Genomic DNA, 12,795 nt, shown 5'->3' with positions numbered 1-12,795 from the left:
AGTGCAATTGTGCGGTAGTTTGAGCATTCTTTGGCATTGCCTTTCTTTGGAAATGGAATGAAAACTGACCATTTCCAGTCCTGTGGCCACTGCTGAGCTTTCCAAATTTGCTGGCATATTGAGTGCAGCACTTTCACAGCATCATCTTTCAGGATTTGAAACAGCTCAACTGGAATTCCATCACCTCCACTAGCTTTGTTCGTAGTGATGCATTCCAAGGCCCACTTGACTTCATATTCCAGGATGTCTGGCTCTAGATTAGTGATCACACCATCATGATTATCTGGGTCATGAAGATCTTTCTTGTACAGTTCTTCTGTGTATTCTTGCCACCTCTTAATATCTTCTGCTTCTGTTAGGTCCATACCATTTCTGTCCTTTATTGAGCCCATCTTTGCATGAAATATTCCCTTGGTATCTCTAATTTTCTTGAAGTGATCGCTAGTCTTTCCCATGCTACTGTTTTCTTCTCTTTCTTTGCACTGATCGCTGAGGAAGGCTTTCTTATCTCTCCTTGCTATTCTTTGGAACTCTGCATTCAAATGAGTATATCTTTCCTTTTCTCCTTTGCTTTTGGCTTCCCTTCTTTTCACAACTATTTATAAGGCCTCCTCAGACAGCCATTTTGCCTTTTTTCATTTCTTTTCCATGGGCATGGTCTTGATCCCTGTCTCTTGTACAATGTCATGAACCTCCGTTCATAGTTCATTAGGCACTCTATCAGATTTCGCCCATTAAATCTATTTCTCATTTCCACTATATAATCGTAAGTGATTTGATTTAGGTCATACCTGAATGGTCTAGTGGTTTTCCCTACTTTCTTCAATTTAAGTCTGAATTTGGCAATAAGGAGTTCATGATCTGAGCCACAGTCAGCTCCCGGTCTTGTTTCTGCTGACTGTATAGAGCTTCTCCATCTTTGGCTGCAAAGAATATAATCCATCTGATTCTGGTGTTGGCCATCTGGTGATACACACTACTATATATAAAATAGATAAACAAGGATCTACTGTATAGTGCAGGAACCTACGTTCAATATCTTATAATAACCTATGATGGAAAATAATCTGAAAAAGTACATAATTTAAACTAATACAACATTGTATGTCAACTATACTTCAGTTTTTTAAAAAGACTATATATTTTTAGAGAAGTTTTAGGTTCACAGCAAACCTGAGCAGAGAGTACAAAGATTTTCCACAGATTCCCTGCCCCCACACATGACTAACATCCCACCAGAGTGGTATACTTATTATCATTGACGAACCTACATCTTAGGATGTATTCTTGGCATTGACTTTTTTTAAAGAACTTTTTTGGAATTGTGTTAGTATTTTTAAAAGAGATTGTATTTTAAAAGCAATTTTGTTTCCACCAAGGGAGGGCTTCAGGAGGCAAGAGCTGTTTTTCAAACCTTTCCCCTCATGCAGAAATATTCTGGGAGTGCTTTGGATGAGCAGTACAGGTGTCAGAGGTCTCCTGTTGCTCCCAGGATGACAAATAGCTATGAAGAGAATAAGAATAACAACAACAAGAAAGTATAATATGCTTACTCTGAGCTATGCACTCTTATACAACGAGCCATTCACTTTCATATTTTTATACACAAGGAAATTGAGGTCCAGAGATGTTACTTGTCCGAGGTCACACAATTAAGAAGGGCAAAACCTTAAAAAACAGAGTAGAACTATTTCAATATGATTTTTTAAAAAATTCTGCTTTCAACAGCCTGCATATAGGCAGTTCTAAGAGTGCAGCCTTGCTTACTTCCGCAGATATTTATTGAAACCCTACCATGAGCTGTTCAGAGAAGGATGGCCAGATCAGAGATCCTGGGCTGTGATTTCAGCACTGGATAGAGGCATGTCCTGTCTCAAGAAAGTCTTTACAGTGGGAAAATATCTCTTTTCTATTTAGTGCCTCCACCTCAAACTCCTCCCTTTTCCCTTCACAGGAGGAGACAGGGCCAACACATGCTGTCTGTTCAGCTTCATTCACTCAATCTTTGGCTTCTGCTCCCGTGCCCATGAATTATTTCCCCAGGTGAAAGCGTGTGCGTGCTAAGTCGCTTCAGTTGTGTCCGACTCTTTGCAACCCTGTGGACTGTAGCCTGCCAGGCTCCTCTGTCCATTGGATTCTCCAGGGAAGAATACTGGAGTGGGTTACCATGCGCCCCTTCAGGGGATCTTCCTGACCCAGGGATCGAACCCATGTCTCATGTCTCTTGCACTGGCAGGCGGGTTCTTTATCACTAGTGCCACCTGGGAAGTTCCAGGTACACAGTGCCGTCCTAAAGGTCAGGCCCCATGGGCACAGAGGGTCCTTACCTTGCCCATCTTCTCTGTGGCATCTGACACTCTTACCAACTTTCTCTTCCTTGGAACTCCCTTTTCTTGCAATTCTAGTGACTCCCCCAAAACCACGTTTTCCTGTTCTATTCCTCTGATGTTCCTTCTTGATCTCATTATAGGTAATTTCAAAACTTGGAACTTTAAAGATGCTTTGTGCATAAGTAACTCACACTGGGTTGTTTGTTTTTTTTTTTCAGTTAAAAAAAATTGGGAGGTTGCCACACCATGCCATGTATCATTAATAGCTTAGTTCCCTGATCAGATCCCCTGCACTGGAAACGTAGAATCTTAACCACTTGAGCACCAGAGAAGTCCTTCACAATGGTTTGGGTGAACTAAACACTCAGCATCATGCCAAGGGGTGGGGGTGGGCAAACTTCACAAGGAAGGTCCACAGCAGACCCTGTGTTTGCTCACCGAATGCGTGAGAAGCCAGGTTCCAGCTCCAGCCCAGCGGTGAGCTTGGGCACTCCAGCCCAAGCTCCAGCCCAGGCACTCACTGTTAACATTCAAAGCAGGAGCAGCTCATTTTTTGCTAGGAACTATATTTAGGGAAAACAAAGCCTGCTGGGTGTGGAAAGACTACAGGTTTGGACAGAGGGCCTAGAGGCCTAGAACTGTGAACAGCACTTACTCTGTTGGGTGACTTTAAATGTGTGTTTTCTAACGATAGGGCCCCAGCTTCTGCTGGCCCTTAAGGGTTTACAGATTTTCCCTCCTGGTGACAGATTGTGCAGCTACATCCCAGAAGACATAAAACTCCTTCCAGTCATCGCAGATTTAGGTCCATAGATTTCCAGTTATGGAAGAGAGCCATTCTGTGTAATGCAGCAGATGTAAATTGTGTGCCTGAATTGATTTTGCATTAACTTCTCATAGGCTATTTCCCTGGTCCTTAAATACCACTTTTTAAAGCTTTTATGGTATTGTGTTTTAAAAGCTGATTTGTTTCCACCTAAGAGTAGGCTCCAGTAGACAAGAGCTGTTTTTCAAACCCTTCCCCCTGTAGGAAAGCATTCTCAGCAGTGAAGAATTCTCAATAACGAGCTGTCTGTTTGCACAACTCCTGCGCACGTGTTCTCGTGCTGCTTCTGTACTCTTTCCTTTGCAAGACACATCATGGGGCCCAAGCCTCGGCTTTCAGGCTCCCTTGAAAGACCAGCCCTGGCGCCCTTGGAACTGAGTTAAGCAAGAGCTGCAGGAGTTCAGGGCTCATATAATGGCCCTGAGTGTTCTTGTTGCACAGCAGTGCCCACGTGCCTTGCACCCCGGGCTCTTGGCTCTTCTACTCGAACCAAATTCTTCCAGACACCATCAGTTCAGTTCAGTCACTCAGTTGTGTCCGACTCTTTGCAACCCCATGGACTGCAGCATGCCAGGCTTCCCTGTCCATCACCAACTCCCAGACACCATCAGATGAAGAGCAAAAAAGGTAATTTAAAAACCCTTCTTTTTCTTTTAGAAGAGAGAAGAGAAGACAAGGAGCTGGACTCAGACTGAAGTCTTGAACATGAGATAGATTCTCACCTTACAGCTTTCAAGGCATTTATTTTCTTATGTATAAAGCTACGTTTAGAGACCCCATGGACTGGGATTTCCCAGGCAAGAATACCAGAGTGGGTGGCCATTCCCTCCACCAGGGGATCTTCCTGACCCAGGGATTGAACTTGTACCTCCTGCATTGCAGGCAGAATCCGTATCACAGAGCCTCCCAGCAATCCCATAAAGCCACATGGCCCACAGCAAAGTAAGAGCACATTAGCTGTTCCTTCTACCAACACATGCCGCAGATAGGGCCCTTCTGTGGCATTTCTTCCTTGATGTGCCTATGTTTGCTAGGCCTGTGATTATTTTTGAGACATTTTACAAATGGTTTGGTGAACTGACCCTCATTCCCAATTAAATGAAAATCTAAAAGCACTTGAGAGTATTGAAAACACAACAGAAATATACAGTTATGTTGGAAAGTAAAGTTTCCACCAAGATGGAGAGAAATGGAAGATGAATGTGGTTTATTCAGAGGGCTAATTTCCCAGGACAAAGAGGGGACCATGCAACATGGAAAGTGCAATTGAAAATTTGTGAGATATTAGGAGGCTTACACTGAACTTGGATGTCTACTATCCTAAGATTAGTTCAGGAGAAGGCTCTGGACTGAAGGACAGTGGACTAAAAACTCCCTTTAGGGATGTAACCTCCTAGGGAAAGGTAATTTTGTAGAAAACAGCTGCGTTCAGCAGCGGCATGCTCATTTTTAGATTCTAGCGCCACCTAGAGGGGAGAATGAAATAATTTCTATCCACTGCTAAGTCGAAGGAATCTTTATCAGCCATTTTTCAGTTTTCAAAACGTTTTCATTTTAATATCTCATTTGATGTTCAGGTAACTATATTTGAGTTAGAAATTTCTATCTTCACTGTGTGGATAAAGAAATTCGTCTCTCAGGAGCTTACAGTGCAAAGAGTTTGACCAATTTTTATGTAACTGAAAATGTTCTCCATGAATTGATTATTTTGGAAACAGCTTTACTCGGGTATAATTTACGTACTGTAAAATTAACTGATTTAAATATATGATTCATTAAAATTTAGTGACTTTACAAGTTGTGCAGCCATCACCATAACTCAGTTTCAGAATATTTTTATCACTGTGTGATCCTGTCTGCCTCTTTTACACTTAATCCTCCTCTCTCCAAGCCCTCAGCCTCAAACAGTCATTAGTTTGCTTCCTGTCTACATAGATTCGCCTTTTCTGGGCATTCTACGTGAATGGAATCATACAACATGTGCTCTTTCGTGGCTGACTTCTTCCAGTCAGTATAATGTTTTTGAGGTTTATCCATGCTGCTGCTGCTGCCAAGTCGCTTCAGTCGTGTCCGACTCTGTGTGACCCCATAGACAGCAGCCTACCAGGCTCGCCCGTCCCTGGGATTCTCCAGGCAAGAACACTGGAGTGGGTTGCCATTTCCCTCTCCAAAGAGGTTTATCCATAGTGTAGCATTTATCAGTATTTCATTTCTTCTTACAATGGGACACTGCCCAGCAATAAGAAGAAATGAAATACTGATAAATGCTACACTATGAGGTTTATCGACTTCCCTGGTGGCTCAGATGGTAAAGCGTCTGCCTACAATGCAGGAGACCCGGGTTCAATCCCTGGGTTGGGAAGGTCTCCTGGAGAAGGAAATGGCAACCCACTCCAGTATCTTGCCTGAAAAATCCCAGGGATGGAGGAGTCTGGTGGGCAACAGTCCATGGGGTCACAAAGAGTCGGACACGACTGAGCGACTTCACTTTCACTATGAGGTTTATCAGTATTTCATTTCTTCTTATTGCTGGGAAGTGTCCCATTGTTTTGATATACCACATTTTATTTGTCTGTTCACCAGCTGATGAACACTAGGGTTCTTTCCAATATTTTGCTGTTGAGATCAGTCCTGGGTGTTCATTGGAAGGACTGATGTTGAAGCTGAAACTCCAATACTTTGGCCACCTGATGTGAAGAGCTGACTCACTGGAAAAGACCCTGATGCTGGGAAAGATTGAGGGCAGGAGGAGAAGGGCACGACAGAGGATGAGATGGTTGGATGGCATCACCAACTCAATGGACATGTGTTTGGGTGGACTCCGGGAGTTGGTGATGGACAGGGAGGCCTGGCATGCTGTGGTTCATGGGGTCACAAAGAGTCGGACACGACTGAGCAACTGAACTAAACTGACTATGAATACTCAAGTGAAAGTAATTTTTTTTAAGCAAGAAACTTTCATTACTAAACAGGGAAGTAAATAAAATGTGTAGAAGAGGAAGAATTATATACATATCGTGTAGTGGGGAAAAATTAAGTTAAACACTCTGGAGATGCCTAAGGGGAAGGTATCTGGGTTGTGGGTTCAGTATGTCTGCCCAAGAACCAAGTGGGTTCTTGGAAGCACATTCTTGCCGAAACATAGAAGAAATACGGGGGAATAATTCAAGATTTGCTTCGATGGATTAAAAGGATTCCAAGATAGTTCTTAAAGAATTTCTTCTTGGGACTTCCCTGGTAGTCCAGTGGTTGAGAATCCACCTTGAGAAACTGGGGCTGCAGGTTTGATCCCTGATCCAGGAACTAAGATCCCACATGCCAAGGAGCAACTAAGCCCACAGAGCAACTGCCAAACCAGCATCCACAACTAGAGAGTCCATATGCCACAATGATACAATGAAGACCCCATATGCTGCAACCAAGACCCAGTGCAGCCAAATAAATAAATATTTTTTAAAAAAGAATTTCTTCTTGTTGGGTCAATACAATATGTAGCAGACGCAGACTTGGTAACACATCTGAGGTTGGGATTCCCATTATAATCCCTCTTCATGTGAAGATAGTAGTCAATGAGACCTTTTAGGTGGCTCAGATGGTAAAGTGTCTGCCTGCAATGTGGGAGACCCAGGTTCGATCCCTGTGTCGGGAAGATCCCGTGGAGAAGGAAACGGCAACCCACTCCAGTACTCTTGCCTGGAAAATTCCATGGATGGAGGAACCTGGTGGGCTACAGTACATGGGGTCACAAAGTCGGGCATGACTGAGTGACTTCACTTTCTTTCTTTCACATGGGGTCAGATGAATCTGAGTTCAAATCCAGGCTCTGTCAACATACGTAAGGATTTGGCTGGTCAGTCTTCTCATCGGTACCCTGAGAGGCAATGGCACCCACCTTACTGGGTTATTGGAAAGACAGACTAATATGGTGGGTGCACAGCACTTAGCATAGGGCCTGGTACACAGGGAGTTCTGATGTTATTTTTATAGGATTGGATTGTGCCCTAGACACTCAGAAACAGTGACATTGACCTCTGTTTATTTTTGAGACCCTCTTTCATTTTTTCATTGGATGTTTCTGGCCAGAGATCCTGGCCAGAGGTGTAAATTTCCTTTCGAAGTGATATAGTTTGTGGCAATGGAACCTTATAAAAAAATATACTGCTTATCCCCCAGAATGCCATGGGCTGGTGGGAAGATTTACTGCAAATCTAAAGGGAGCAGTTAGGACTTCAGGGTATAAACACCGGAACAATTAGCATGATAAGTTAGCAACTCATTGTGCATATAAAAACGCTGCCTAGGACTCTACAGAGTTTTCCCTATTTATGGAAAACAGTCAGAGGTCCTTGGGTTTAATCAAAATTTAATACCCTGTGAGGGGAAATATGAAGAATACAAATTCTCAGTAATAGGCAATATGTCAAAAGCAGTAATTTCCAGCTTTAAATAGACCTTCTTGTTGTTCCTCTCCTTGTCAGTCTGTGCACCTGATTTGTAGTCAGGAAAACATGGCCAGAACCATATTAAGTCTCTGGAAAAACAAAGGAAAGAAATATGTATCCTGTCGCAGGAAAAATATATCCAATACTCAACAGAACCATATTCTTAAAAACGACAGAACAACATATTCAAAAGTATTTAAATCAGGGAAATTTCCCCCAAGAAAAGTTGAAGGCTTTTATTTTATTCAGGGCCAGCCAGATGAGTCTTCCAAGAGTAGTACCCACCTTCACATTCACCCAGCTGATACATTTAAGAGGTGAAAGTGACTGTGAGTTCCAGAAAGCTTACTGTGGAGGAAAGCCATCATCTGAGGAGGAAAGTCAATGGATGGTTCATCACCATCACTGGAAAAATGAGCTTTGTCAGTCAAAGAAAGAAATTCAGATATGTTCAGAGCACTACTGGGGCACTGAGGGGAAAACCAGATCAAGTTGACTAGGTTAGAGATACTGTAAAGATAGGACCCAGCATCCTGTTAGCTGTTCTGGTACGTTGACTGCTCAGATTTGTGAAGCCTTGCCTTGTGACTCTGCAGGTCCTCCCACTAGAAGCATGGGTGTTGTGTTTGAACATGCAGCTTGCTGTGGCCAATGGAATGTGGGCAGAGTGACCTTGTGCCAGTTCCAGCTTAAGCCTTAGTAGTCATTTGTGTTTCAGTTGTGCCTTCCTCTTGCGCTTCTGCCTTCTCATTGTCATGAGAGGAAAATGGCTCGCTCAGTGGAGAAGGAGGAGGACAGATCCATGAACCAGATGTGGAAATATGCTCAACCTAGATCAGCCCACGCCCAGCCAACTCACAGATGCACAAGCCAGAGTAAATTATGGCTGTTTAAAGCTCCTGGATTTTGAAGCCATCAAGCAGCATTATTGTGATGATGGGCTACTGAAGCAGATGACTATTTTACAGGGTTAGTTTAAAGGGAAGCTGAGAGAACATTCATCTACAGACCATCAGATTTTCATCTTTGAAACAACTCTTGCAAGGATAACAAAAAGTTAAAATTTCTGCAGAAACCTGAGCATGTCTTATATCTAAAATTGATGGTGCATTTGAGAGCGAACAAAACAATTTCTGGGTAGATTTATATGGGGTGGGGATTGGGGAAGAAGTGCACACAGATTTTTATTTAGATCATTAATTTTACTTAGTGTAGTCTACTCTGAAGAAGCTTCTCATCTTTTTATACCCTCCCTCCTCAGATCCTTGTCAGTTTTCTGTTTTTCCACTTAAAGTCACCTCTTTACAAATCTAATTGGGTTTTGTGCAGCATAAATTTTTATTTATCAGCCTTATAGAATAACCCTGGGTACTCCTAAGAGCTGTCAGAGCCTTTGGTTTAATGTGAGATTGGAGAGGGTGTCGGAGCCATATGGGCAGCCCAGGGAACCCCCAATTTAGCTGAATGGACACTGGAATTGAGAGAAAGCATGGGGCCAGGTCTAAGTTGGAACTTTAAGCATTCCTAATTGCCTGTGAGGTCAGCATTATGCTGTCTGATGTATCTTAATTCCATCTTAGATAAATGCTAGGTTTAGGGCTCAGAGTCCAGGCTGGAGTTCTAGCAGCTAGGGTTGGGTATGAGATTGGGATTGGCTGTTGGACAGCACAGGAATTAGCAAGGACCAATCCTAAGTACCAATGGGAAAGGACTGGAAAGTAAGACACTAAAACCATTAACAAGCAATACAGTCAGGGGACTTCCTTGGTGGTCCAGTGGCTAAGACTCCTCACTCCCAGGGCAGGGGGCCCAGGTTCAATTCTTGGTCAGGGAACTAGATCCCACATGCTGCAAGTAAGAGTTTGCATGCTTCAACCAAGACTGGGCACAGCCAAATAAAGATATTCTTAAAAAGAGGCAATATAGTCAGGACCAGGCAGGAATGGAAAGCAGGGAAGACCGGGGCCTGGAGAGATACTCTGGGTCCCTCTGCATGGCTGGAGTGGTTCTGCTAAGTCCTACTGGCTTTGCTCAACTAGGGCTTCAAGCTAGTTTGAAGCCAAGCTCAGTAAGAATCAGAACAGGGAAAATGCTTGGTCTCAGCCTGCCAATCATGAGTAGCAGCCAGAGCCTTGTGCCGTTCACACTGGCCCGCTTACCCGAATTCTTATTCTACCTGAACAAGATGAGTTAAGAAGAACGAAAAGACGAAAAGGATTACCCAGTATGTTGCAGCTTGTTTGGCTGCTTTCAACTTGCTAGAAAAAGGTCTTTCTTCCACTCCCAACTAGGAATTTTTATATTTCAAAATGCCTGAACTCTTTGCATATAGCTCTGTCTACTTCCCATCTCTGCATACCCCCACCACTTTATGTTCCTGGGGGGTTGGAGGGAATGATAGCTTTCTGGCTCAATAAAAGGAATTAAGCTCATGGAGTTGAAGATAGACGTTAAAAGGGAGGTGGGCCATGATCCTCAGTGAAAGAGCTATATCTTCCCTTGAGCAGAAAGACATGGGCAGCACATCTCCGTGTGATAGTGACCTACCACGTGTTAGGTGTCTAACCACCCTGGCTTGCTTTGGACCGAGGGATTGCCTGGGACCCAGGACTTCCAGTACTAATATTGGATTTATCCAGTCATTGGATTTATGCACTAGAAGGTAGTAGAACTTTCAAAGGGTCAGCCTGTGGATACAAGGGGGCTGAATACCTAGTAATAAGGCTGTATAGTTGCTATATTGCTGGGTAACAAAGTATTAGTTTTCTATTGCTACATAACAAATTATCTCAAATTTAGTGGCTTAAAACAACACACATTTATTATCTCACAATTTCTGTGCATTAGTAGTCTCACTATAGCTCAGCTGGTCCTCTGCTCAGGTCATACAAGACTGTAATCAAGGTGTCACTGGGGCTGTATTTTTATTTATTTTTAAAAAGTCTTTATTGAATTGCTACACTATTTCTTTTGCTTCTTTTTTTAATGTTTTGTTTTCCTGGGCTCAAGACATGTAGGACCTTAGCTCCTCAACCAGGAATCAAAACCAAATCCCCGCAGGATTGAAGGCAAAGTCTTAGCTACTGGACTGTCAAGGAAGTCCCAGTGCTGTGTTTTCATATGGAGGTTTGAAGTGGGAAAAGTCTGCTTCAGAATTCATTCAGGTTGTTGGCAGAATTCATTGCCTTGCATCTATAGGACTCATGATGACTTGCTTCTTTAAAGTGAACAGAGAAGAATCTCTGGCCTCAACGAGGACCCAGTCCCTCCCTAAGGACTTTCACTTGTTTAAGTCAGTGTTACCCAGGATCAGCTCAGTTCAGTTCAGTTGCTTAGTCGTGTCTGACTCTTTGCGACCCCATGGATGGCAGCATGCCAGGCTTCCCTGTCCATCACCAATTCCCGGAGTTTACTCAAACTCATGTCCATTGAGTTGGTGATGCCATCCAACCATCTCATCCTCTGCTGTCCCCTTCTCCTCCCACCTTCAATCTTTCCCAGCATCAGGGTCTTTTCAAATGAGTCAGTTCTTTGCATCAGGTGGCCAAAGTATTGGAGTTTTAGCTCCAGCATCAGTCCTTCCAATGAACACTCAGGACTAATTTCCTTTAGGATGGACTTTCCTTTAGGTTGATCTCCTTGCTATCCAAGGGACTCTCAAAAGTCTTCTCCAACATCACAGTTCAAAAGCATCAATTTTAGCTCTTAGCTTTCTTTACAGTCTAACTCTCACATCCATACATGACTGCCGGAAAAAACATAGCTTTGACTAGATGGATTTTATTGGCAAAGTAATGTCTCTGCTTTTTAATATGCTATCTAGGTTGGTCATAACTTTTCTTTCAAGGAACAATCGTTTTTTTAAATTTCATGGCTGCAGTCACCATCTGCAGTGATTTTGGAGCCCCCAAAAATAAAGTCTGACATTGTTTCCACTGTTTCCCCATCTATTTCCCATGAAGTGATGGGACCAGATGTCACCATCTTAGTTTTCTGAATGCTGAGTTTTAAGCCAACTTTTTCACTCTCCTTTTCACTTTCATCAAGAGGCTCTTTAGTTCTTTTTTGCTTTCTGCCATAAAGGTGGTGTCATCTGCATATCTGAGGTTATTGATATTTCTCCTGGCAATCTAGATTCTAGCTTGTGCTTCATCCAGTTCGGCATTTCTCATGATGTACTCTGCATATAAGTTGAATAAGCAGGGTGACAATATACAGCCTTGACGTACTCCCTTCCCTACTTGGAACCAGTCTGTTGTTCCATGTCCAGTTCTAACTCTTGCTTCCTGACCTGCATACAGATTTCTCAAGAGGCAGGTCAGGTGGTCTGGTATTCCAATCTCCTTCAGAATTTTCCACAGTTTATTGTGATCCACACAGTCAAAGGCTTTGGCATAGTCAATAAAGCAGAAATAGAGGTTTCTCTGGAACTCTCTTGCTTTTTTGATGATCCAGCAGATGTTTGCAATTTGATCTCTGGTTGCCTTTTCTAAATCCAGCTTGAACATCTGGAAGTTACAGTTCACGTATTGCTGAAGCCTGGCTTGGAGAATTTTGTGCATTACTTTACTAGCATGTGAGATGAGTGCAACTGTGTGGTAGTTTGAGCATTCTTTGGCATTGCCTTTCTTTGGGACTGGAATGAAAACTGACCATTTCCAGTCCTGTGGCCACTGCTGAGCTTTCCAAATTTGCTGGCATATTGAGTGCAGCACTCTCACAGCATCATCTTTTAAGATCTGAAATAGCTCAACTGGAATTCCATCACTTCCACTAGCTTTGTTCATAGAGATGCTTCCTAAGGCCCACTTGACTTCACATTCCAGGATGTCTGGCTCTAGGTGAGTGATCACACCATCATGATTATTTGGGTCATGAAGATCTTTTTTGTACAGTTCTTCTATGTATTCTTGCCACCTCTTCTTAATATCTTCTGCTTCTGTTAGGTCCATACCATTTCTCTGCTTTATTGAGCCCATCTTTGCATGAAATGTTCCCTTGGTATCTCTAATTTTCTTGAGGAGATCTCTGGTCTTTCCCATTCTATTGTTTCCCTCTATTTCTTTGCACTGATCACTGAGCAAAGCTTTCTAATCTCTCCTTGCTATTCTTTGGAACTCTGCATTCAAATGGGTATATCTTTCCTTTTCTCCTTTGCCTTTCACTTCTCTTCTTTTTACAACTATTTGCAAGGCGT

The 12,795-nt window shown here is 42.9% G+C and overlaps 1 protein-coding gene, 1 long non-coding RNA gene and 1 other non-coding gene across 7 annotated transcripts in view; 2 read left to right on the top strand and 1 right to left on the bottom strand.

Moving 5' to 3' along the window:
* PLD1 (phospholipase D1) overlaps positions 1-12,795 on the bottom strand; it is a 284,231-nt gene that overhangs the window by 25,575 nt on the left and 245,861 nt on the right. For 2 of the 5 annotated variants that reach the window (XM_042234511.2, XM_060393717.1), the window contains one exon: positions 7,503-7,687. The exons of the other annotated variants lie outside the window; for them this stretch is intronic. In XM_042234511.2, the coding sequence (XP_042090445.1) occupies positions 7,655-7,687 (33 nt within the window). In that variant the 3' untranslated portion in view covers positions 7,503-7,654. Of the gene's footprint in view, positions 1-7,502; positions 7,688-12,795 lie in introns of those variants that run through there. 5 annotated transcript variants of the gene reach the window in all.
* The window catches only part of LOC132657215 (uncharacterized), a 108,853-nt gene that overhangs the window by 82,731 nt on the left and 13,327 nt on the right, over positions 1-12,795 (top strand). The window lies entirely within an intron of this gene.
* TRNAC-ACA (transfer RNA cysteine (anticodon ACA)) lies at positions 5,447-5,518 on the top strand. The gene has a single exon. It is a non-coding gene; the product is annotated as a tRNA-Cys (tRNA).

Source organism: Ovis aries, chromosome 1, assembly GCF_016772045.2.
Source record: "Ovis aries strain OAR_USU_Benz2616 breed Rambouillet chromosome 1, ARS-UI_Ramb_v3.0, whole genome shotgun sequence".
Taxonomy (NCBI): domain Eukaryota; kingdom Metazoa; phylum Chordata; class Mammalia; order Artiodactyla; family Bovidae; genus Ovis; species Ovis aries.
This window is presented reverse-complemented; position numbering and strand designations above follow the sequence as displayed.